The sequence below is a fragment of the Equus quagga genome, chromosome 11 (genome assembly GCF_021613505.1).
Source record: "Equus quagga isolate Etosha38 chromosome 11, UCLA_HA_Equagga_1.0, whole genome shotgun sequence".
Taxonomy (NCBI): Eukaryota; Metazoa; Chordata; class Mammalia; order Perissodactyla; family Equidae; genus Equus; species Equus quagga.
Genome location: NC_060277.1, coordinates 67,193,100 through 67,217,876, shown reverse-complemented (window position 1 = coordinate 67,217,876; position 24,777 = coordinate 67,193,100). Strand labels below are relative to the sequence as shown.

Here is a 24,777-nt window from a genome sequence, read left to right as displayed (position 1 = left end):
GTGTGTACACTTGTCAAAACAAAGAACTGTACACTAAGATGTGTGCAGTAAATTGTATGTAAATTTTTACTTCATTTACTTAATTTAAAACAAAAAACAGAATTCTGTCTGTCAGGCGGTACAGTGTAGTCAGCAGTGTTTCCCCACCTTTCCCACATCATGGCACCCTTAGGGAATGATAATACAGCATTTGCACAGCCTTAGTGGAGGGCATTTAGAGTCCTTGGCTAGGGTGCTCTAGACACCCCCAGACCTGGGTGAAGGCATCAGTGCCTACCAGGGACATGTTTGGGAAGCTCAGGGTGGGAGCAAACAGAGTGAACCCTGGGATCAGACTGATGGGGGTGGGGCTGAATTCCTGCTCTACTGATAACCGCCTGTGTGACCTTGGGCAATTGACCTAAACTCTAAGTGCCTCTGATTACTCATCTGTAAAGTCAGGATAGTCATAACTCTTACCTCAAAGGATCATTGATGTCATTAAATGAGACAACATGTAAAACTGCCTAGAATCTACCTGGCATAGCATAATTAATTAATTACAACACTTTCCATAAAAGAGGACAAGAACTACTAGACCATTCAATGAGAACATAACATTTTTCTGACTAGTAAAGTTTCCTGTTCTAAAAAAATGGACTATTCTTGAAAATTTTTCATCCTGGGCATTCTAAATTCTCATTCTAAAATACAAATGACTCCGCAGCAGTGTCCAGGCTGGCTCCAAGTTGTCCGGCATTGCTGCAATGAATTTTCACTGCAACTGCCTGTGCCATGCCACCCCTCCCAGTCTCCTCCTGCTTCTCCGTGGGGATCAGAGAGAACCCCTCAAATTAAGGGGGCACAAAAGGATAGGTGTTGAATGGGGTATTCCTCCGCTACCTCGACCCTCCTCCCTCTTCTCCCCCTTCCATCTCCTGGCGCCTATAATCACCGCCTATAATCACCGGGCGGTCTGAGGCTAAGTGGTAGTTTTGTCCACAGTGGGGGGGCTTGGAAACCACACCCCTCCTCCTGAGGCCCTCCTGGCCACTCCCAGCATCCTGGTCTCCTCCATTGTTGAGATGGGTCTCAAGGGGGCATGGTGTTTCCCATGGTGTGGGTGCCGGAGACAGCGGGGGACTGAAAGAGGAGCAGGTATGGGGGGAAACTGAGGAAAAAGGGGGGCTGCCAGGCAGATAGACAAACTGCACTGGGAAGAAAGGTAAATGCTCAAATCAGTGAAGGGAAAAGGATAATCCGTCTCCCCACGTAGGAGGTGGATCTATCGCTTCCCCATAGGACTGGCTAAATACTTGGCAGGGCCCAGTGCAAAATGGAGAAGAGGGACCCCTTGTTAAAAAATTATTAACACTTTCAGGGGCTGGCCCTATGACGGAGTAGTTAAGTTTGTGTGCTCCGCTTTGGCAGCCCAGGATTTCGCCGTTTGGGATCCTGGGCATGGACACAGCACCGCTCATCAGGCCATGCTGAGGCCGCGTCTCATGCCACAACTAGAGGCACTCACAACTAGAATATACAACTATGTACTAGGGGGCTTTGGGGAGTAGGGAAAAAAAAAAGAAGAAGATTGGCAATAGATGTTAGCTCAGGTGCCAATCCTCAAAAAAAAAAATTTAACACTTTCAAGATGGTGACAGCAGAGCATTACACCAAGCACGGGGAGCCCTTCTGAGTGTGGGGCCCTGTGTGGCTGCGCAGGGTCATAGGCCAGTGAAGCCAGCCCTGCCCTCTCAACACCCCCTCTCCCTATCCCTGCTGATGCCACTGACGCTCACCCCCCAGACCCTCAGGTGTCCTCCAGCCTCTTTCCTCCTCACTGGGTGGGGGTGTTGGGTGGGGAGGGAAGGGGGACTCTGACCCACAACTTCCTTCTTCCTCTTCCAATCTCCCTTTTAGGCCTAGCTCCAGCTGCCCCTCCAGATCCAGATCCCAGTCCAGCTATAGTCCCCATGGTGGCTGAGGGGGGCATACCCACCCCAGGGTCTGGTGCCTACTTCAGCAGGAAAGCCCGACTCTCCTTCCGCCACCAGTTGCATGACATGGCATCGGCCAATGACTCCACCATTTGAAGGGGACAAGCAGGGGCTGAACTTCCGGGAAGCCTTGGAAACCTTCCTTCCCCCAACTTCTCACTGATCCCAGTGTCTGGCTCCCCCAGGTCCCTCATGACCTTCTTATTAAATATATTCAAAGTTGCCAAATGCTGTGCGTATGTGTGTGCGTGTTGGTGGGGGGAGTCGACGGGGGCCAAGGCACTGGGCTGGCTAACAGGGCTGAGGCGGGATGTGCAGCATGGGGTGGGAGTGAGGGCACAGCAGTGGTAAATATGATGCAGCTGATCTAATGCAGAGCGCCTGTGGCCAGCAGGAAGTAAGTTTGCTGAAATCAACCTTCAGAGTTGAGTGTGGCGATGGCAGTCTGGAGAGGCTGGGGACTAGGCAGGACAGCAGATGGGGCTAGGGAGCACATTCATTCAATAAATAGCAAGCGTCCACTGCCTGCCAGGCATTGAGGATATATCAGTGAACCAAACAGAAAGAATTCTCTCTCCTCACTGACCTTACTTTCTAGTAGGGGAAGTAGACAATAAATAAACAAATAAGCGTGACAGTACAAGATAGCGATAAGTGCCACCAAGAGGAGAATTAAATAGAATAATGTGAGAGCAGGGTGGAGGAGGGTATCTCTTAAATTCCAAGTGATTAGGAAAGGCCTTTCTGATGAGGTGACATTTGAGCTGAGACCTGAATGATGTGTCAATGTAGGTTCACTGATGGTAACAAATGTCCCACTCTGGTGCAGGCTGTTGATGGTGGGAGAGGCTATGCATATGTGGGGGCAGGAGGTATATGGGAAATCTCTGCACTTTCTGCTCAATTCTGTTGTGAACCTAAAACTCCTCAAAAAAATAGTTTATTTTTTTAACCAGGGAAGAGCAGTCCCAGGCAGAAAAAAACAGCAAGGGTTAAGTGTAAACCCCTTAGGTTCTAGAAAACAGAAAAAAAGCCAGTGACTGGAGTGTCGAGGTTGACGGGACCTGCTGGGTAAAGAGATAAATACCATTCTAGACAGAGACGACGTGATTTCACTCACATCTAAAGATCACTTTAGTTGCCGAATGGGGAGACTGCGGCAGAGCAAGTGTGGAAGCAGCAAGGCGTGTAGGGGGTTTGCCATCCGCCAGGCAAGAGATGATGGTGGCTTGGCAGAGGACAGTGCTGTGGAGAGGGTGAGAGGTCAATGGAGCCTAGATATGCATTTGCGGAGTTTTTAGGACTTACAGTTAGACTGAATGTGGAGTACGAGGGAAAGAGAGGAATCAAAGATGCCTTGAAAAAGGGAGGACCAGGAGAACAGGTTTTGCAGGAAAACCAGAAGTTCTCTATTGGTTAGTTTTGAGGTACAATGCTTGGGGTCAGAGCTCCTTCTCTGCTCTTCTTCACTTAATCCAAGACCTCCCCACCTCCTTGGGAAGTCTCCCTCGTACCCTCCGAAATCCTCCAGGGCAGGATTATATTCTAGAACAAGGTTTCAAATGTGGTTTCTACAGTTCCCTGATGCAGAGAGCGGAGAAAAGAAGACTGAGGCAAGACTGAGAACGTTGGTCACTGTTAATGAGCAATATTGAACTCGAGTGGGGACAGCCTTGGAGGGGCCAGAGCCCACTCTCAGTCTCCCATCCAAGGGGCTAAAGACTGACTTACCATCACACTCCCCAGGAGAATGGTGGCTTCCAGAGCTGGCCCAGAGTACTCCTATGGCTGCCCTCTCCTACCCAACATCCATCTTAAACTCCATTTGCAAACAAGGTCCACCTTTCTCCCAAAAGTCCAGGAAGTCACACTGCTGCTCCTGACAAGATGAGGCGACAGAGATGAGTGTGGAGAGAGGGGACCATGAGCCTGGGTCAGAGATCTGGAGTCCTTCTGGCCTTAGGGCCAAGTAGCCACCCATGGTGACACGCAGGAGGCAGGCTGAGGGGAGGTGACCCCAGTCTCAGCCATGATTCTGAGTTCCGCATCAGGCTTGAACAGGGAGAGAGGTAGCCGTTTGTTGGTAGCCCTGCCATCAACCACACTCTAGTGTCCTAAGATATGGTAGAGGAAAGGAAATGTGGGGGAAGGTGGTCTGGAGAAAGAGGCTTGAGGGGCCGGCCCGGTGGCACAGTGGTTAAGTGTACACATTCCGCTTTGACGGCCTGGGGTTCGCCAGTTCAGAGCCCCGGTGCAGACATGGCACTGTGTGGGAAGACCATGCTGTGGCAGGCGTCCCACATATAAAGTAGAGGAAGATAGGCATGGATGTTAGCTCAGGCCAGTCTTCCTCAGCAAAAGGAGGAGGATTGGCAGCAGATGTTAGCTCAGGGCTAATCTTCCTCAGAAAAAAAGAAAGAAAGAAAGAAAGAGGCTTGAAAACCACCCTTGCAAAGACTCCTCTCCAACTCCCTTGGAGCTCACAGCAGGGGTTTGTACAAATAGGAGTGGACCAGACAAGTTCAGGCTTGAGGTCAAGAGAAGAACTCCAGAGCACACAGATTCTTTGACAAACTGTTTATTGAATTTTGCGATGGTATGGGGTATATCTTATTGTATCCTAGATTCCCAGGATTCAAGGAGGTGGTAAAGTGGCAATGGTGAATTTGGGGATCTGGTCTCCCAAAAGTACCTGCCGCTCTACCCCTGATTCTGCAATGGCTGCCAAGCGGATCACCCCTCCACTGGAGCCATCCCGCTCCATGGCCAAAGCGAGAGCTGTGGATAAAAGAAGAGAGTTGGGGTCAGAGTCAGATGCGGGGATCACTGCAAGGAATGAGGAATGTTGGCCTGGGGTTGAAGCTCACGGGCCCCGAAGCCCAAGTTCTCACCATTGGCAGTGAACTGCAGACATTCTTCCTTGGTCATGCCTTCCCGGTAGGTGGCATCCACATAGCCATAGATATAGGAGCTCCCAGAGCCCCCAATGGCAAAGGACTGCCTTACCATCATACCCCCCATGGGCACTGAGTACACCTGCCAGATGGAGGGAGGAGAAGAGTCACCAGTTGTGCCCTCCATGAAACACATGTACATTCACCCGTGTGTTGTGGGATTGGTCTGGGAAGAACTAATAGTAAGAGTAAGTGAGGTAAACAGTGGAAAGAGAAATAGAAAATGGCTGGGGTGGGGAGAGGATCAAAGGTGTGGCTCCAGTGCTCTGGGGGTGGTAGTGTCCGACCTGCCCTCCTTCTTGGGGGTCCCAGCCGGCAATGATGATTCCTGCCATCAGGTCTTCCCGGTATCTGTAGCACATCTCCTTAAAGAGGCTGGCTGCCGTGTGCACCAGCGGAGGCTCATTCAGCTCAATGCTAAAGGGTGAGGGGAGTGATAGGGAAGGCAGTGTCAGGACCCGGGAGTCGGACCATTTAGCTCCTCAGGTCCCAACTCCCTTCAGATTCTTGCTCCTCCCCTGCCCACAAGCACCTGTGGAAACCAAGCTGATAAGTGACAGCATCTGCTACTGCCTGGGTATCAGCTGCTGAGCCTGAGCGGCAGCAGAAAATACGGTCGTGAATAGGGGTCAGCTTGTCAGTAACTCGATTGGCGATGTAGGACCTGCAAGATAGAAGAATAGTGAGGGAAGGATCCCACTTGCTCCCATCTCAGTATCATTACTCTCCACTCCCTCAGGGATCAGGAATAGGAATTCCAGTATTTCCTATTAGTTCTCATCCAAACTGAAGCAGGCTGGAGAACAGATTTTTGCAAGAATTTCACCAAAAGGTAAGGGGAACTGAGAAGTAGAAGCTGGAACAAACCGTTATCTCCAGGTAGGGGAAAACCTCCCACCCCACAGCAGTTTGTGGAGGGTTCAGGATAGGCTGGCAAGCAAGGAAGGGAAAGATGGGAAGACCTTTCACATATCTGTCCTGAGCTCACCCAGTGGTTGTTCTGGAGTCCGCCCCCAGAACCACGCCCCCGTCAAACTGCACGGCCATGATAGTGGTCTGGGAAAAAGGAGAAAGGGGTGAGTCTGGGCCCCTCCGCTTTCTCCAGCATACACAAACCTCAATGATCCGCCTACCCAGGCCGTAGAGTACGAAAGTCGTGTGCTACTGACCCATTAACAAATTTCAGGGGGCCTCAACACCCCGCAAACTACCACAATTCCAATCCTCAAATCCCCAAAGGCCCATCCCAGCCTTAAGCCCTGGTCCCGCAAGATTCCCGAATTCCACGCTTCACCTGCCTGCCACCTCCCACCATGAAAGGACCACACCACTCCAGCATCCTCAGAATATCTCTCCCTCTGCCTCGAGCATATCACAGACCATCTCCCTCCCCTGCCCCCCAGTTCTCACAACCCATTCAGGCCTTATCCTTCCATCGCATCAAGCATTGTGCATCTCTCCTGAACCCCGAGTCCTTCCTCACCCCTGTGGAGACTTCTCGGTTTTCCCAGTCGGGGGTAATGGCCTCGGGTCCCCAGGCCGGTGCTGGCCCCGGTAATCGAGCAGCAACTGAGGTGGCCGCCATCTTTCTCCTCCGGTATTGCCACAAAGCAACTGTCGTAAAGCGCCCTGTCACTCTCTTTGGTCGTGCTCTGAGGTCTTCTCGGGGCGAGGCTATGCCATGGTTGACGGAAGAACGGAAAAGAAATGTGTAGGGAAGGTTCTTTTGCGACAGTGAGCGCTTGATGGCAGCGTGGTAGGCAAACAAAAAAAACCCCGGAAACAATCTGCAAGGACTGAGTTTACTCTCGGATTGCGCAAGACTGATGTATCTGACCGGATTTGCAGTTCGAAGAGCCTTCAAGCTAGACTTGAGAGTCTCTGAGTTAAACCACACTGTATATATACTAGGAGTGGAGTTGCTGGGTCATATAATAACTGTGTTTAGCGTTTTCCGGAACTGACAACTGTTTTCCATGGCGGCTGCCCCATTTCATGTTCCCACCAGCAATGTATGAGGACTCCAGTTTTTCCACATCCCATTGTTATTGTGCATTTTTTATTTTAGCTGTCCTAGTGGGTGTGAAGTGGTATCTTGTGGTTTTTTTTTTTCTTTTTGCACTTCCTTAATCATTAGCAATGTTGAGCATATTTTCATGTGCTATTTGAGCGTTGCGTATTTTCTTTGGAGAAATGTCTATTCAAGTCCTTTGCCCATTTTAAAATTGGGTTATCTTTTTGTTGAATTGTAAGTGTTTTTATAGTCTAGATACAAGATCTTTTATTTTTTCACTTTTTATCTTTTAAAGATTGGCACCTGAGCTAACATCTGTTGCCAGTGGGTTTTTTTTTTCTCCTTCTTCTCCCCAGAGTCCCCTGGTACATAGTTGTGTATTCTAGTTATGAGTGCCTTTGGTTGTACTATGTGGGATGTGGCCTCAGCATGACCTGAGGATGGGTGCCATGTCCATGCCCAGGATCGCAACCAGGGGAAATCCTGGGCCGCAGAAGCAGAGCAGCGAACTTAACTACTCTGCCACAGGACCAGCCCCCTAGATACTAGATCTTTATCAGATATACGATTTGTAAATATTTTCTCCCATTTTATGGATTCTTTTCACTTCCACCACTGGTGTCCTTTGAAGCACAAAAGGTTTAAATTTTGATAAAGTCCAATTTATCTGTTTTTCCTTTGGTTGCTTGTGGTTTTTTTTTTTTTTTTTTTTTGAGGAAGATTAGCCCTGAGCTAACTACTGCCAGTGCTCCTCTTTTTGCTGAGGAAGCCTGGCCCTGAGCTAACATCCGTGCCCATCTTCCTCTACTTTATACATGGGACACCTACCACAACATGGCGTGCCAAGCAGTGCCGTCTCCACACCTGGGATCCAAACCAGCAAACCCCAGGCCGCTGAGAAGTGGAACGTGTGAACTTATCTGCTGCGCCACTGGGCTGGCCCCTTGCTTGTGCTTTTGATGTCGTGTCCAAGAAACCATTGCCTAATCCAAGACCACAAAGATTTAGATCTGTGTTTTCTTCTATGATAGTTTTAGTTCTTACATTTTTAGGTCTATGATCCATTTTGAATTAATTTTTATATATGATGTGAAATAGGGGCCCGAGTTCATTCTTTTGCTTGTGGGTATCCAGTTGTTCCAGCATCATTTGTTGAAAAGACTGTTCTTTTCCTTTGAATGGTCTTGTTGAAAATCAACCATGATGTATAATCCTTTCTGTATGTGATTTGGTAGTATTTTGCTGAAGATTTTTTGCATCTCTATTCCAACGATATATTGGTCTGTAGGGTCTTTTTTTTTTTCTTCTTGTGATATCTTTGGTATCAGAGTAATACTGGCCTTGTAGAATGAGTAGGGAAGTGTTCCCTCCTTTTCTATTTTTGTGAGTTTGTGAAGGATTTGTGTTAATTTTTCTTTAAATGTTTGGTAGAATTCGTTAGTAAAAAACATCTTGTCTTGGGCTTTTCTTTGTGGGAAATTTTTTAAATTACTAACTCAATCTCTTTGTTATAGATCTAGTCAGATTTTCTATTTATTCTTGGGTCAGTTTTGGTAGTTTGTGTCTTTCTAGGAATTTGTCCATTTCATTTAGATTCTTTAATTTGTTGGACTACAATTGTTTATGGTAATCCTTTATAATCCTTTTTATTTCTGTAAGATTGGTAGTAAAGTCTCCTCTTTCATTCATTTTTTTTTTTCTTTTTGAGGAAGATTAGCCCTGAACTAACTACATCCAATCCTCCTCTTTTTGCTGGGAAGACTGGCCCTGAGCTAACATCCATGCCCATCTTCCTCCACTTTATATACGTGGGACGCCTACCACAGCATGGCTTTTGCCAAGCGGTGCCATGTCCGCATCTGGGATCTGAATTGGCGAATCCCAGACCGCCGAGAAGCCGAATGTGCGAACTTAACTACTGCGCCACTGGGCCGGCCCCTCCTCTTTCATTCTTGATTTTAGTAATTTGAATTTTCTCTCTTTTTTTCTTGGTCAGTCTAGCTAAAGGTTTGATCTTTTCAAAGAGCCAAGTTTTGGTTTAGTTGATTCTTTCTATTGTTTTTCTATTTTCTATTTCGTTTATTTCCACTGATCTTTATTATTTGTTCCTTCTGCTTTCTTTAGGTTTAGTTTGCTCTTCTTTTTCTAGTTTCTTTTTTTCTTTTAAGATTTTATTTTTCCTTTTTCTCCCCAAAGCCCCCGGGTACATAGCTGTATATTTTTAGTTGTGGGTTCTTCTAGTTGTGGCATGTGGGACACCGCCTCAGCATGGCTTGATGAGCGGTGCCATGTCTGAGCCTAGGATCTGAACTGGCAAAACCCTGGGCTGCTGCAGTGGAACGCATGAACTTAACCACTCGGCCACGGGGCCGGCCCCTCTAGTTTCTTAAGGTGGAAGGTTAAGCTATTGATTTGAGATCTTTCTTCATTTTTAATATAAGCATTTAGAGCTACAAATTTCCCTCTGAACACTGCTTATGCTGCATCCCCAAGTTTTGGTATGTTTTGTTTTCATTTTCACTAATCTCAAAATATTTTCCTTGTGATTTCTCCTTTGACCCATTGGTTTTTTAGGAGTGTGTTGTTTAGATTCCACGTGTTTGTGAGGCTCCCAAATTCCCTTCTGTTATCAATTTCTAATTTCATCCATTTTAGCTGGAGAATATTTTATGACTTCAATCTTTTTTTTAAGGGAAGATTAGCCCTGAGCTAACATCCACCACCAATCCTCCTCTTTTTTTTTTTTTTTTTTTTTTTTGCTGAGGAAGATTGGCCCTGAGCTAACATCTGTGCCCATCTTCCTCTACTTTATATGTGGGGTGCCTGTCACAGCATGGCTTGATAAGCAGAGCATAGGTCCACACCTGGGATCCAAACTGGCGAACCCCAGGCTGCCGAATTGGAGTGTGTGAACTTAACTGCTGCGCCACCAGCTGGCCCCCGACTTCAATCTTTTTAAATTTATTGAGACTTTTTTGTGGCCTAACATATGGTCTGTGCTGGAGAATGTCACACGTGCACTTGAGAAGATTGTGTATTTTGCTGTTATTGTGTTGAGTGGTCCTTCTATGAATCTGCCACACTCTTTCTACACACTGCAGCTGTGCTCATTTTTTTTAAATGGAAAATATGATCCAGACAATCCCCTGCTTAAAATTAACTCTTGAGATAAAGTCCCATCTCTGTAACATAGTTTTTTTTTAATTTTATTTTTTGAGGAAGATTCCCTCTGAGCTAACATCTGCAGCCAATCCTCCTCTTTTTGCTGAGGAAGACTGAGCTAACATCCATGCCCATCTTTCTCTACTTTATATGTGGGATGCCTGCCACATCATGGTTTGACAAGCGGTTCATAGGCCCACACCCAGGATCGGAACTGGTGAACGCTGGGCCACCAAAGTGGAATGTGTGAACTTAACCACTGCACCACTGGGCTGGCCCCTGTAACATAGTTTATAAGGCCCTTCATGAACTTGCTCCTGCCCACCTGTCCAGAATCCCATCTCCACTTTGCTTTTTAATTTTTGTTGTAATAAAATATAACATAATATAAAATAAAATTTAGCATTTTAACCATTTTTGGTTCAGTATAATTCAGTAGCATTAAGTATATTTGCCCTGTTGTGCAACCCCCCCTTTTCTTTCTTTTTTTTTTTGAGGAAGATTAGCCCTGAGCTAACATCTGCCACCAATCCTCCTCTTTTTGCTGAGGAAGACTGGCCCTGAGCTAACATCCGTGCCCATCTTCCTCTACTTTATATATGGGAGGCCCACCACAGCATGGCTTGATGAGCAATGTGTAGGTGCACACCCGGGGTCCGAACCTGCGAACCCTGGGCCACCAAAGTGGAATGTGTGTACTTAACCTCTGCACCACCTGGCCGGCACGATCCTCCTCTTTTCCTTTTAACACCCTGGGCTCCAACCATCTGAACTATTTTTAGTATTCATACATTCATTCAACAAAAATCTATTGAATGTCTACTAGGTGCCAGGCATTGTTTGACGCACTGGAGGGACATCAGGAAACAAAATAGACAGAAATTCCTAGCCCCATGGAGCTTACATCTATTTTGGGAGACCAAAAACCAAAACAAATAAGTACAACATACAGTATGGTAGATTGTGAATCATACTAAGAAGAAAAACAAAGTAGGGAAGGGAGATAGGAAGCGTGTGTGTGTGTGTGTGTGTAAGTACGTGTTTTGAAATTTTAGAAAGAATCATCAGGGAAGGTCTCACTGAGGAGACATTTGAATAAAGACCAGAAGGAAGTAAGGAGGGAAGTCATTTGTCTATTTGAGTAAAAAGCATTCTGGACAGAGAGAAGAGCAATTGCAAAGGTCCTGAGGCTGGATCATGCCTGACATGTTGAATGAATATTGAGAAGGTCGATTTGGCTAGTAGAGTCACATCACACAGGACCTTTATGAAGTTTTTCATTATCCTCAACTGAAAATATGATCCAGAAAACTTCCTGCTTAAATTGCAAAAAAATTTCATCTGAGTGCAATAAGAAGCCATTGGAAGATTTTAAGCAGGGAAGTGACACGATAGGATGTACGTTTTAAAGGATCACTGTGGCTGCTCTATTGAAAATACACTATAGAAAGGCCAAGTATGGGACAGAGAGACAATTAGGAGGCCATTGCAATAATCCAGATGATAAAGTTGGCTTGACAAGGGTGGTAGCAGTGGAGATAGTGGGAAATGGTTAGATTCTGACAGATTGGATGTGGGTATGATGAAAGAGAAACAGAAGAGTCAGGATGACTACAGGTTTTTTTCTTAAGACCTGGAAGAATGGAGTTGTCATCTACTGAGCCAGCAAAGACTATGAAGGGACTATTTTTGGAGGAATAGGTATTAGAAGCTCAGTTTTGGACATGCCAAGTTTGCTATGGCTAGCTGAAATCCAAGTGGAGATGTCAAATAAAGAGGTGTATTATAGGATTCTGGAGTCCAGGGGAAAGTGTGTTGGAGTTATAATTCGGGAGTTATTAATGAAATGGCCAGCCTCTTTCACATTCACTATTATTGTGGGAGTGGCCAAGGAGTCATTTAATAAACATAGAGGTGAGCGTCTGCTTGGTGTGAGGCATGGCCCACAGGTTTTAGGCTTGGATCGTTGACAGGAGAGGGTGCCATTTATTCACAGAGACAGGGAACACAGGAAGAGGTGCGGTTCTGGGAGGAGGTGATTGGATCCGTGTGGGACGTGTTGCATTTGCCCTGTCTGTGGAGGTGTTCAGGAAAGAGTTGGCTTTATGGGGGCTGGAGCCCAGGGGACAAGTCTGGGCTGGAGACTTGGCATGTAGTTGGCAAGTGAAGCCATAGGAATGGTCGAGATAGGCCACGGGGAGCGTGAATCTCTCGGCTGCCGGGAATAAAGACGACACATCTTCCCATATCCATTTTTTTCTCTTTCCCTTAAGCGTCTGCCGTCATCACACAAAACGCCCTAAATGGACGGCAATCAAAGAATACTTTTTATTCCCCATAGCTCCTCTTCTTTCCAAGGCAGCGAATAAAGGGAGGTGCTAAAAACCACTCCCGCCGGGGGCGAGCCCTCAAGGGCGATGACGTCACCGAAGAGGAGAGCTAGGCGGCGGCCCCGCCCCCTGGCGCTGGCAGCCAGCGCGGAGGAGTAGACTCCGGGTGGCGCTCACCCCGCGCCGGGGCGCTACGTGCCTCGCCGGTCCCGGCAGCTGCTGGCTTCAGGCCAGCTGGAGCAGGCCGCGTTCGGCCAACAAGCCCTGGGTGCGGTTGTAAACATCTTCCAGGGTGCCCGCGGCCCGGGCCAGCGCGGCCCGTGCCTCCGCCTCTCTAGTTCCCGGACAGGCCAACTCCAGCAAGCGGCCGCGACCTGGGAAGGCGAGGAATGCGAGTCGGGCGGCCTGACGGATGACCCAAGGGTGGTACGGGGCCAAAGCTGTGTCGTAGGCGTCGCTGCACTGCACACCGGCGTCCGGGCCTCCGAGCGTCCCGGTCGCCACCCGGTGGAGGCAGAGCTGGGACCACCGTAGCGCACGGTGCAGCAAAAGCATCGTTCGCGAGCCTGAGGACTTGGCCAGGTCTCGAGGGGCGATCCCGGGCGGCTCCAAAAGTCCCGCCCGCCGCTCCCAGGTCACCATGGCTGCCAGCGACGTGTAGTGCGCGGCATCTGGCCCGTGCACGCGAGCCTCCAGGGCTGTCACTTTGATGAAGGCCTCGCTTGTGGCGAAGGCGAAGATGGAGCGGAGCGGAGTTAGGAACCTGTGTGTTTGGTGGTGGGAAGAGTGAGATGGTTTGAGAAAGGGCGATGGAGCCACAAAGAGGCGGGGACTGGGTTAGGGGAGGGAGACCACTCACTTGACTAGCTCCCTCCATCCTGCCAGGTACTGCGACAATTCCACATCCCCTTCGGGGTTCAGACTGGCGCGGAACGGCCTCATCATGCGGCCCAGCATCCCCTGGGGGCCCAGACACTGAGGCTCTTCTCTCTCCGGGGCCTCCAGGGGTCCTGACTGTTGCCGAACCTGGGGAGGAAGATGTGAGGGGAAGGGGGCGGGAGCAGAGCCCCTCGCCTTCTGGGCCTCCTTGCTGGGCAGCCCAGGTGGGCTCTGAAGAAATTATTCCTAAGGTCTAGCTCGTGTCCCTCCTGCTGTACTCTCAGCTTCTGACAGAAGAGGGGAGACGAGGAGGAGGACCTGCCTTTGACCAGATCCTCAGCTTAGCTCCACTTCGCCCTGTTCAGAGTCCCAGTTGGAGCTCCAAGTCCCAGCCCTGCACCAGCATACCTGGAAAGGCGGCAGTCCCTCGGGAATGCAGGACTGTGTTCCGGATGGGCAGCCTGAGAGGGCGCCAGGGGAGAGGCGAGGTGGAGCGGTGAGGGCTCCAGGAGGGGGCTTAGGTCCCGAGGTCCTGGATTCCTGGGTTCCTCCCAGAGCAGGTGAGGGAAGGGGCCACGCACGGAGGCTCCGAGCGCTGAGATAAAGCAGCAGCAGCGTGAAGACAGTGAGAGGAATTACACGGCAGAACCAGCGCCGCGGGACCTGCAGAGGCAGCATGACCCTCATGGCTGCTGCTGGGACCACGGCCCCCTCACCAACCGCTAGCCAGTCCTTATCCCTTCGCCTCACCTCCAGGAGGGGAGAGAAGCCCGCGGTACTCTGAGGTACTAAGGGTTAATAATTAACCTACTAAGCCCCCTTCCCCTCTGCCCTTTGCCCCTAAGAGCAGCATCCCGGGGGTGAGGGACTGGATGAAGAGGATTTGGGGGATTTGAGCAATGACACGTCTCTGCATTTCCCTTCCCTATATGGCCATGTTGTAGGAAGAGGCAGCCTGGGTATTGGGAAGAGAGGCTGGGGTCAGAACCAGCTCTCCCACTGAGAAACGGTGTCGGCCCTAAATTAACTCTGGGCTTGACTTCACTCACTGTAAATTGAGGCCAATAATAGGTACTTTGCAAGCCTCATGTGAAGATTAAATGATAATGTTATGTGCAAACACTGTAAATGGAAAAGCTTACCACAATTGCTCCATAAATCTTACCTATTAGGTTCAAGCGTGGGGCACCTGGGCTCCAGGGAACACTCACTTCTAAATTCTCCATTGTATCCCCAGGGGGCCTTGTCTTAACCTGATTGCATGACTTCTCGATTAGGTACTTTACGCTTTATCCTTTTACATTTTTGCGGTTTAATGTTTGAAACTCCAGATTGGTTCCTCAATCGTTCATCAAACCAACCTTTATTAACTACTTCTGCATCCCAGGCCCTGTACTAGGCCTCAGGAAGACAAAAGTGCCCTCACAGAGTTCAAGGTCCACTGGAAAAAATTATCATCTGTTTCCCCGACTGGAATGTGAACTCTGAGGAAGACAGGGGCCTTGTTTTTCTTTGTTGCTGCTCTATTTCCAGCACTTAGAATATCACCTGGGTCAAAATACATTATTGCTAAATAAATATATATTGAATAAGCAAAGGAATATGTATGAGGGGCAGGCAAATCAGGGGTGGTGCTCCCCAGGACAAATTTGAGCCAGGTTTTTTTGGTTTGTTTTTAGCAAATTAGGAGTCCACCTGGTGGTCATGGGGGGAAAAACATTCAGGGAAAGGATACAGGAAGCAATGGAAGAAACAGCATCTCCTGTCCATAAACTTCTTAGAATTGTTCCTGTCTCTATGTATATTTTCTTCTAGTGGAGAAGGGGTATCCAAGATTCTCAAGGAGTCAGGATCCCAATCGCTAAGAAGACCGTTCCTAGCTGCCACAGTTCATGATTCTTGCCCTATCTCTCACTCTGATGCTCCCTCACATCCTAGAGGTCCCTAGGCTGGCTTCTGACCAATCCTGTCCAGTGGGATTCCCGAGCCATCACTTCCATCCCTAGACTTGGGCTCGCCATTTCCCAGTGTTAGACCCTTTCCTGGCTTGCTGTCTGTGACCTTAGGCAAGTCGCTTCCCATTTCTAAACCCCAGTTCCCTCCTCTGCAGAATGGGAAGGGTAATTCCCACCTCCTAAAATTGTTGCAATGCCTGCAAAACGCCAACTACAATTCGTGGCCTATAGTAACCCTTCAGCAGGTGATGGTTACTTCAACTTAGCGGCTCTCACCGCCCCTCCTCTGGCTCTGGGAGCCTGTTTGCCTGAGCGACAACTGGTCTGCAGGGTTCCAGGAGTGGATTGGTTTTGGGTTTCACTTAATCCGGGTAGCGTTTCCGCAATCCGAGCCTCTAGGAGAGGTGGTATAAACCTGCGTAAGGGGCCCGGGCTCACAGAGGCTGCGAGATGGAGCGGGTCGCGGGAGCCAAGTTGCTGCTGCTGCTGCTGTCGGCGACTTGCTGGGGACGTGCACGAGCAGATGGGCTGAGAGGCTACAAGTCGGTCATCGAGGTGACCAACGGAGGCCCCTGGGGCCACTGGGCCTGGCCCGAGATGTGTCCTGACGGATTCTTCGCCAGCGGGTTCTCGCTCAAGGTGTGGGCTCAGGCCTAGGTCTCGGAGGGGGGCGGAGATGAGCGGGACCCCAGAGCAGAGGTTGGCGGTCTTCTGACTCTCCTTACCCCGCCTCTTCTCGCCGCCAAGGTGGAGCCCCAGCAAGGCATTCCTGGCGACGACACAGCTCTAAACGGGATCCGGCTGCACTGCGCGCGCGGAAACGCGGAGCTCAACACGCATGTGGTGGAGTCCGAATCTGGAAGGTGGGGGTCAGGGGCCACGGATCCCCTAGGGTGGGCGTATGCCCCTTACTCTGTTACACACACACCCTCCCCGCAGGCAGGTTCCTCCACAGCTGTGGGGCAGTTTAGACCTGCGGAGTGGCTGGAAGACCTCCCCTCCGCACCTGGGAGGAGGTCAGGTGACTAGAACCAACCCACCCAGGTCGTGTGGCACCTGGCCGGGAAGTCCCGAGGGCTGGGGCAGGCTGGAGGCGGGTAGAGGGACCCGCAGAGCCAGCGAGTCTCCTCTCCCCTCACAGGTGGGGCGCGTGGAGTGGGCCGCTGTGGTGTCCCGGCGGCGGCTTCCTGGTGGCTTTCTCGCTTCGCGTGGAGGCACCCATGACCCCCGGGGACAACACGGCTGCGAACAACGTGCGCTTCCGCTGCTCCGACGGCACGGTGCTGGAGGGGCCTGGCCTGGCCTGGGGAGACTACGGAGACTGGAGTGACCCATGCCCCAAAGGCGTGTGCGGCTTGCAGACCAAGGTCGAGCGGCCTAGAGGCCTCCGCGATGACACCGCGGTTAACGACGCGCGCTTCTTCTGCTGCCAAAGTTGACGCTGCAGCCTCACTCTTCCTGGCCCCGAGCCTAGTCCCACATCCCGCCATTAAAGCTTCTCTGTCTTGGCTTTGGTCTTGGTTGTTTCGGGGAGGGACACTGCCCTCCTTGTCTTCCTCCTCACCTCGCATTGGGCCAGGCCCAAGTTTGGGTTTGGTTTCAGGAGTCTTTCACAGACTACTGAAAGTTACGAACCCATAGTCCAGAAAAACAAACACATGCTTGCGTGCAAGCTAAGGAAGTTTCTGGCTTCCTGAGGGCGTCTGCAGACACACTGCCCCCATTCAGAGCCCTAGTTGTTTCCTTTCTCAACCACTCAGTGACCTCAGATTAAGAAACTTCTACCAAATTAGGAGATGACAATGTCATAACGCTTTAAGGCTTTTCTAGAGTTTAAGAGGCTAATATGTCTTTCCTATAGTCCTCCCTCCTCCCCTTTTTCCCCTACAAAACTCAAACAGTGGCTTTTCTCTATACTGATTCCTTTTAGGATCTTTGTTCTTGTTGTTCTCTTTGCCTGGAATCCCCAGCTTTCCAGATGGTTAGCCCATCCACCAGATTTCAGCTCCAATTTCACTTTCTCAGACTTTATCTTATTTTTATTTTTATTTATTTATATTTTTTTGAGGAAGATTAGCTCTGAGCTAACTACTGCCAATCCTCCTCTTTTTGCTGAGGAAGACTGGCCCTGAGCTCACATCCATGCCCATGTTCCTCTGCTTCATATGTGGGACGCCTACCACAGCATGGCTTGACAAGCAGTGCCATGTCCGCACCCAGGATCCGAACCCTCGAACCCAGGGCAGCCGAAGAAGAACGTGTGCACTTAACCGATGAGCCACCGGGCAGGCCCCTATCTTATTTTCAAAAGTCCCTCCATCAGTCAATGTCTATCCCATTACCAACCTGTTTTTAAAAAGTGCTTATCACCAACTGAAACAATCTATTGCCTCTTTTATTTATTTTTTAATTTTCTGAAGAAGATTAGCCCTGAGCTAACATCTGCCGCCAATCCTCCTATTTTTGCTGAGGAAGACCGGCCCTGAGCTAACATCTGTGCCCATCTTCCTCTACCTTATATGTGGGACACCTGCCACAGCATGGCTTGACAAGCGACGCATAGGTCCCTACCGGGGATCCGAACTGCCACACCCCGGGCAGCATAAGCAGAATGTGCGAACTTAACTGCTGCACCACCAGGCTGGCCCTTATTGCCTCTTTTAAAAATTGCCACTCTTTTAAAAATCTTCCACTCCTAGAATGTTAAATTCTTTGAGAGCATAGAACTTGCCTGTCTTGTTTACCGCTGTATTCCCAGGGCACACTAAGAGCTCAATTAACTATTTGTTAAGAAAATAACAAGCCGGGTGTAGGGACCCCAAACACCAGAGTTCCAGCCCCGGTGGATGCAGAGGGCGTAATCTGAGACGCGCAAGAGAGCTCAAAACAGTTTATTCCAGGGCTGGGGCGGGCCAGGTGGGCGTCCAGGAGCGAGCAGGGCAGTCCGTGGAGCCTCAGTGAGGGGCGTCCTGCGGAAAAGAGAAAGTGAAGACACAGCCAGGAAGCAAGTAGGTTCCCTCTACAACTCCACCTCACGCCGTCCCACCTCCTTCCTGCAATCGCCACAGAAGACACCAATGGCCGCGTTCACCAGCTGCACCCCACACAGCACGATCTCCAGGCACGAGGCAGCCACCAGCAGCGAGAAGAGCGTCACATTCCAGTAGACCACACCAGGCGGCTTCTCGCACAAATCCCACTGGGTGCGGTTGAGCAGGTAGGAGCCTCTGTGGGCGGGGCAGGGTCACGTGAGAGAGGGCGAGCAGGCAGATCGCCCCCCTCCCGGTTCCCCGCCCCGCGCACGCGCCAAGGGGAACTCGCGAAGGGCTCGTTTGGCCCACGTGGTGGAAGCACTCTCGAAGGCGAGTCCCACCGAAGTTTCCCGGTCCACGTGAGAAAGGCAGGTGAGAGAGACAGAAAATGGAGGGGCGCGAATACAGGCTAAGCCTTACAAGGTCTCTTCGAAGTGGTAGTCCCACGTGCCGTTCACTAAGCAGTAGGGTCCACTTCGGAGCCCAGTTCCCGATACCGAAAGGCAGTAGATGGCACCTAGCACCCCGAACGCCGAGCAGAAGACCGAGCGCAGCATCTGGACGCAGAGTGGAAAAAGAGGTGAGTAGGTCCCTCCGTCCCCACCTGTGGGCAGATGGCGCCTAGTTCCGCCCCTCCACATTAACCGCCCGCCTCTGGAGTCACCTTAAAAATACATTTCCCGTCAAACCTCGCGGCTTGGAGCTCTGCTAATCCTAAGACCCAGAGGCCGCGGAGGTTCATGGGGGTTGTAGTCCTCTGTGCTCAGGCCCACTGAGGCCTAAGATTTGCTGGTGGGAGGGAAAGTGAGGGGGAGCCTGGGACTCTGCCAATGAGCTCGTGTAGCTAGGAATTCTGTAGAGTGGGCCGTGGCTTTAGGCGTGGCTCTTCGAGGACCTGTTCAAAGACAGATCCAGAATCCCGTCTTAATTTGGAGCTTACCCTGCAGCGGTTTCCACAGCAGCCTGCCCCACAGCAGCCCTTGCCCCCTGCCCGAACGGCTGCGATTCCTGGACACAGTACCTGGGGGAAGAGAGTCAGTGTGATAGCGAGTCCCCCCAGATCCTCTGGCCCTTACTTGCAGCAGTGCCTACCTCCTCCTGGAAGCTACCTGTGATGCCCTCATCCCTTTGGACTACAGGAAGACCTTATCTCTGTTTCTCCTGGAGCGCTGTCGGGCTCTACCTTAATGTATCCTTATTTTTTGTGCCTGCTTATCTCTGTCCAGATTGTAGCCTCCAATGTAGGGTAGGGCCCAATATCATTATGTCGCTTCTAAATCTGGGCACACAGTAGGTGCCCAACTGAAGGAGAATCAGGAGACTTGGGTTGCCTTGTGCTCACTTCATGAATTGATTTATCTCTCTGGGTCTGTTTTGTCCATTGTAAAATGAGTCTGCAAGCTCTACCTTATACAGCTGTTCTCAGGATTTAATGAAATAACAGGTTGAGCTGATGTCAAGACTGGCTCAGAGTAAATGCTCAATAACTATAAATTCCCTCAGCAGCAGGAAGGAACGGTGGTGTTGGAGTGTCTGGTGAGCTGGGATTATGGTGGAGGATAGAGGAGAATGTTAGTGAATGCTCTGATGGGCAGTGTAGGAATCCCCCAGGTACAGCCCTGATCCTCTTTGTCTTTCTTTCTCCCTATGGCCTTCCTCACAGAGCCCATCCCCTCTCAGGGCATCAGCTGCTCCCTCTAACAATAGTTGCCTCCTAAGTTGATGCCTCCGGATTCATATCTAACTGCCTGAAGGATATGTTCATTTTATTGTCTTGGTTTTAGCTCACATTCAGCCAACCTCATACTGACCTTACAATTTATTCCCCCCCAATTCATCTCCCTTTGACTTTCTTGTCTCCGTCAGTGGAAACATCTTCCAGGTCACCCAGGTTGGAAAACTTGAATCCTCTACACCCAGCAGGACCTCATGTCCTTAAGATTTTTCCTTCAATGGCTCTTGAATCCGTCAGTCCTTTCTCCTTCCCCATCGTCAATCCATAATCATCTCCCATGAAGATGATGTTCTCAACCTTCCTACTAGATTTCCATGTCTCTTGCCCTGTGCCACCCCACACTCCATCCTACATTGCTACCACCTGATTAAACTTAGCTTTCAACTGGTCTTTTCCCTGTTCAAATCCTTTAGGTTCTCCTCAAAGAGTAGCCTGTCCAGACTGAGCTCTGGGAAGCCATTCGAGGCTCTTCACTTTGGCTCCAGCTTTATCTTTGCTGCACCAGGCCAGGTTCTTTGCTCACCTCCCATCTCTAGAATTCCACAGCTGTCTTTTTTTTTAAAAGATTTTATTTTTCCTTCTTCTCACCAAAGCCCGCAGTACATAGTTGTATATTCTAGCTGTAGGTCCTTCTAGTTGTGGCATGTGGGACGCCGCCTCAGCATGGCCCGACAAGTGGTACCATGTCTGTGCCCAGGATCCGATCCGGTGAAACCCCAGGCCGCCTAAGCAGAGCGTGAGAACGCAACCACTCGGCCACGGGGCTGGCCCCTCCACAGTTGTCTTGATCTTTGCCTTCCTCTGTGTAGTGTGTGGCATACACCGTACAAGCCAGCATTTTGCTCTTCTCCAGGGGAGGGGCTGAGAGTTTTAGTTCTGTTATATTATTCACAGCAACCTCACAGAAACACCTGCAGAGTTGAACAGACTTTCCACCAGACGTGTCTCTTCTCTTCCACGCCGCATGGCAGATCTAGGACCAGTGCTGATCCCCTTGCTTAGCTTCTCTGGTTAAGTCACTTACTGGGAAGCTCCTAGATCCAAAGACACCGAGAATTTGGATTTATCTTTTAGATTTACCAATTTTGAATGATCTACCTGTTTGAGATTTTTACTTTTTTAGTCAAAGTGTTTGTTTCCTTCTGTTGTCTGAGCTTCTCTGTCTTGCTCTCTGCCATCTACTCATCTTAAGGAGAGAGAAAGGCCATTGTAAATGCAGGAGGAAACATTGAGTTTATAGCTTGAATCTGCTTACTTTTCTCCATCTCCATGGCCACTGACCTACTCCAAGCCACTATCATCTCTCCTGGACAACTGCACTGACCTCAGTCTGGTCTTCCTGCATCCACTGCTGACTTCCTGTTATCCGTTCTCTGCACAGCAGCCAGAGGGACCTTCTTAGAGCCAAAAAGATGTGGAGCGGCTAGAACTCTCATACTTAGCTGATGGGGATGAAGTTGGTATAAGAAGTTTAGAAAACTATTTGGCAATACCTGTCAGCACTGAATATTTGTACACCTTAAGAATCAGCAGTTTTGAGGGCTGGCCCCATGGCCGAGTGGTTAAGTTCGTGTGCTCTGCTTTGGTGGCCCAGGGTTTGCTGGTTTGGATCCTGGGCGCGGACGTACACGCTGCTCATCAGGCCATGCTGTGGTGGCATCCCACATAGAAGAACTAGAATGACTTACAACTAGGATATACAATTATGTACTGAGGCTTTGGGGAGGAAAAAAACAAAAAGAGGAAGATTAGCAACAGATGTTAGCCCAGTGCCAATCTTCCTCACCAAAAAAAAAAAAAGAAGAAGAAAAAGAAAAAGAAGAAGAAAAAGAAAAAAGAAAAAGTATACCTTAAAAAAAAAGAATCAGAAGTTTTACTCTTCAGTATATATCCAAGAGAAATGCAAGCATATGTTTACCTAAAGACATTTAGAGGAATGTTTATAGCGGCATTATTTGTAATAAACCCAAATTGGGAATTATCAAATGTCCATCAGCAGTAGAAAGTTTAAATAAACTGTGGTATTTTCACACAATGGGATGCATAAGAAATAAAAAAACAACTGCACACAATAACATGGATGAATCTCACAAACCTAATGTTGAGCTAAAGAAGTCAGACACAGCAGTGTCCATACTGTACGATTCCATGTATGTAAAGGGGGAAACAGGCAAAACTAGTCGATGAGGTAGAAGTCAAGATAGTGAGGACCCTTCTTGGTGGGGGGTAGTGCCTGGTGTGGGTGGCACGTCTGGGATTCTGGTAATGACCTGTGTCTTGATCTGGGTGCTGGGTCCCTGGGTGTGTTCACTTTGTAAAAATTCATTGAGTTGTATACTAAGGATCTGAGCACTTGTCTGTATGACTTAAATAAAGTTGGAAAAAATTTTTAAATTCAGAAAAAGGTTAAAAAGTCCTTCAGTAGTTTTCTGTTGTCCTTGTTATACAATTCGAATTCCTCCCTGTGGCTTTCTGTGCAGGCTCTGGCCTCTGCCCAGCTCAGCTCTCATCTCATGAAACCTCAGCCGCACGGCCGCCTGTCCAGTCCTCAGATGTGCGAGCCTTTTCCTGCCTCAGGCTTTGTGCTTGCCTGTCCGCCTGTCTGTAGCGCTGATTCCTTCTGTTTGTCCTTAGGGTCTCAGTTCAGACATCACCTCATCGAGGCCTTCCTTGAAAATGCTGTAAAAAGTGGCCTCCCACATTACCCGAGGAGCTCTTTATGATGGCCCCCTGCTTTGTTTTCTTGATGGTACCTACTGCTATCTGAAATCACCTTGTTCATTTATGTACTTTGTTCATTCACTGACTATTAATCGAGTGCCTGTTAATTGCAAGGCACCGATCTAGGCACCTGGCACACAGCAGCCAAAGAAACAGGCAGTCCTTGCTGTTGCGGGCTTATGTTCTTGCTTTCTTGATGCTGTGCATTTCCCCAGTGGGAACACGAGCTTTGGGGACAGCAGGGACCTCGCCTGTGCCCCTGTGGTGTAGCACGGGCTATGTGAATACATTTGAGAAAGTCTTCTTTCTCAAGAGGGGCTCTGGGCATGGAGGTGGGAGGAAGGCACTGGGAAGGGGCACGTTGGGAGGGCATTCTTAGGGATCTCCTGGAAACATGCTGGTTAGACTGGGGGTGGTGGCTGGTTTAGGCTGCAGGATGAGTGGCATGATGCGACACCGGGTGAGTGTGTTGGCCTGGGTGGAGTGTGAATCTCAGAGAGAGCTGAGGTCAGAGGAATGGAGTAGAATCCAACAGCCACGACTCCTTGCAGGAGGGGGAGCAGTAGAAAAGATCCCAGAGGGTAAGAGGGGATTGTTGGGTAAAGCAGAAGAGGTGTGACCAGCAAAAGAGCGGCAGGTGAGACCTCTCCAACCTTCCGGAGAGGTGGGGAACCATGCCGAGTGGATCTTTTGTCTTCATCCCTTGAAGATGTTAAACCAGCTCCACCTTCCAAAAATCCCCTTAAATGGGGAGGGAGATGGAGGTTGGGGGTTAGGAAGTCCAGCAAATCTGTGTCTCCCCTTCCTCCTGACAGATCCTAGTCTCCAGAAAGGCGTGGGGACACCTTCTCTGTCATACTGACCTAGGTTCTGAGTTTATCTTTAGCGCCAAGCACAGAGTGGGCATCCAGAAATGTGGGCTGAGAGTGAATGGACATGGAGGTGGGGGAGGGTGACACCGAGCTGATCCGCGACGTCTCTCCCTGGCTCCAGACGTTGCCACTGCACCCCAACCCCCATGCCCATTGTTATCTTGCCCTGATAACCTCCCACATAACCAGCTGCTCCTTCTGCATCTACCCTTCTACTGAAGTGTTCCCGGCATCTGCTCAGCAGCGGGGGCAGTGAGTGGCAGGGGGGACATACTCCCTCCCCAGAAGGGGAGCTGTTTAGAGCAGTGGGGCTCCCTTCCTTCTTGTTCCCCTCAGACATTCAGCTCAGGATGCTGGAGCTCCTCCAGGTCCTCTTCAGAGTGCTTAGTGTTTGGAGGCAGATTGGGAGGGCTCCAGGTCCCCACCACGCCACTGCCATCCCTTCCCAGGCAGCTGTCCTCTTCCCTCTCTCTCTCTCTCCCTCCGTCCTATACAGAACCCCATAGAGTGGTGCCCAGACCCCTGGTTTGTGCTCCCTTGCCAGCCTTCTCACCATCAGGCCCCCACCGACGAAGCCAGCCATGAGCCAGACTTGCAAGCTGAGGTGGTTGGTCCAGGCAGTCTCCCCGTTAGGCACCAGCAGGAGGGCGTTGGCCACGATGCAGACCAGGGAAAGGGGGATGAGGGTGAGCCCCAAGAAGCGGGCGCACTTTCCCGTACACATGGTGAGGCAGTTGAGAAGGACAGGCAGTCAGTGAAAGTGAGCCCGTGGTTTCCAGGTCCAGAGGAAAACAAGCCTGGAGCAAGGAGCAAAGGTCAGGGAAGAGGTGTGGCAGAAGCAAGCAGGATCGATGATAAGGGAGAGAGGCCCGAGACTGGGCAAAGAGGAGGTGAAGTGCAGTGGAGGATGTGGTGGAGGAGGAGGGGGAGCTTGACACACAGAGGAAGTTGCCGGGAGGGTCAGTGTTTCATCCTCTTGTTCTGCACTCACCTCTCTACAGCCCCTCTGTTGGCTCCTTACCTGCTCTGTGACTCAGCCAAGCCCTTAATATCTCTAAGTCTCAGTTGCCTCAGCTGTTTGAAGGGTATGGTGATGCCACTTGGCTTGTGGGCTGGTTGTGAGGATTAAATGGGACAATGTGAGAAG

General features: G+C 49.9%; 4 protein-coding genes across 4 annotated transcripts; 1 reads left to right on the top strand and 3 right to left on the bottom strand.

The window, feature by feature from the left end:
• Positions 1-4,538: 4,538 nt before the first annotated feature.
• PSMB6 (proteasome 20S subunit beta 6) lies at positions 4,539-6,570 on the bottom strand. Its single transcript, XM_046676013.1, has 6 exons — positions 6,414-6,570; positions 5,919-5,986; positions 5,463-5,594; positions 5,218-5,347; positions 4,868-5,012; positions 4,539-4,754 (listed from the first exon to the last, which is right to left on the bottom strand). The coding sequence occupies exons 1-6, from the start codon at positions 6,513-6,515 to the stop codon at positions 4,612-4,614; spliced, it is 720 nt and encodes a 239-aa protein (XP_046531969.1). The 5' UTR covers positions 6,516-6,570; the 3' UTR covers positions 4,539-4,611.
• A 5,888-nt stretch (positions 6,571-12,458) lies between these two features.
• On the bottom strand, positions 12,459-15,548 carry GLTPD2 (glycolipid transfer protein domain containing 2). Its single transcript, XM_046674553.1, has 3 exons — positions 13,724-15,548; positions 13,296-13,462; positions 12,459-13,199 (listed from the first exon to the last, which is right to left on the bottom strand). Exons 1-3 carry the CDS (start codon positions 14,000-14,002, stop codon positions 12,662-12,664), a joined length of 984 nt encoding a protein of 327 aa, XP_046530509.1. The 5' UTR covers positions 14,003-15,548; the 3' UTR covers positions 12,459-12,661.
• A 150-nt stretch (positions 15,549-15,698) lies between these two features.
• Positions 15,699-16,780, top strand: VMO1 (vitelline membrane outer layer 1 homolog). Its single transcript, XM_046674554.1, has 3 exons — positions 15,699-15,909; positions 16,018-16,133; positions 16,412-16,780. Exons 1-3 carry the CDS (start codon positions 15,721-15,723, stop codon positions 16,707-16,709), a joined length of 603 nt encoding a protein of 200 aa, XP_046530510.1. The 5' UTR covers positions 15,699-15,720; the 3' UTR covers positions 16,710-16,780.
• A 1,363-nt stretch (positions 16,781-18,143) lies between these two features.
• TM4SF5 (transmembrane 4 L six family member 5) lies at positions 18,144-24,415 on the bottom strand. Its single transcript, XM_046677019.1, has 5 exons — positions 24,184-24,415; positions 19,243-19,323; positions 18,723-18,859; positions 18,317-18,497; positions 18,144-18,239 (listed from the first exon to the last, which is right to left on the bottom strand). Exons 1-5 carry the CDS (start codon positions 24,352-24,354, stop codon positions 18,225-18,227), a joined length of 585 nt encoding a protein of 194 aa, XP_046532975.1. The 5' UTR covers positions 24,355-24,415; the 3' UTR covers positions 18,144-18,224.
• Between the last annotated feature and the right edge of the window lie 362 nt (positions 24,416-24,777).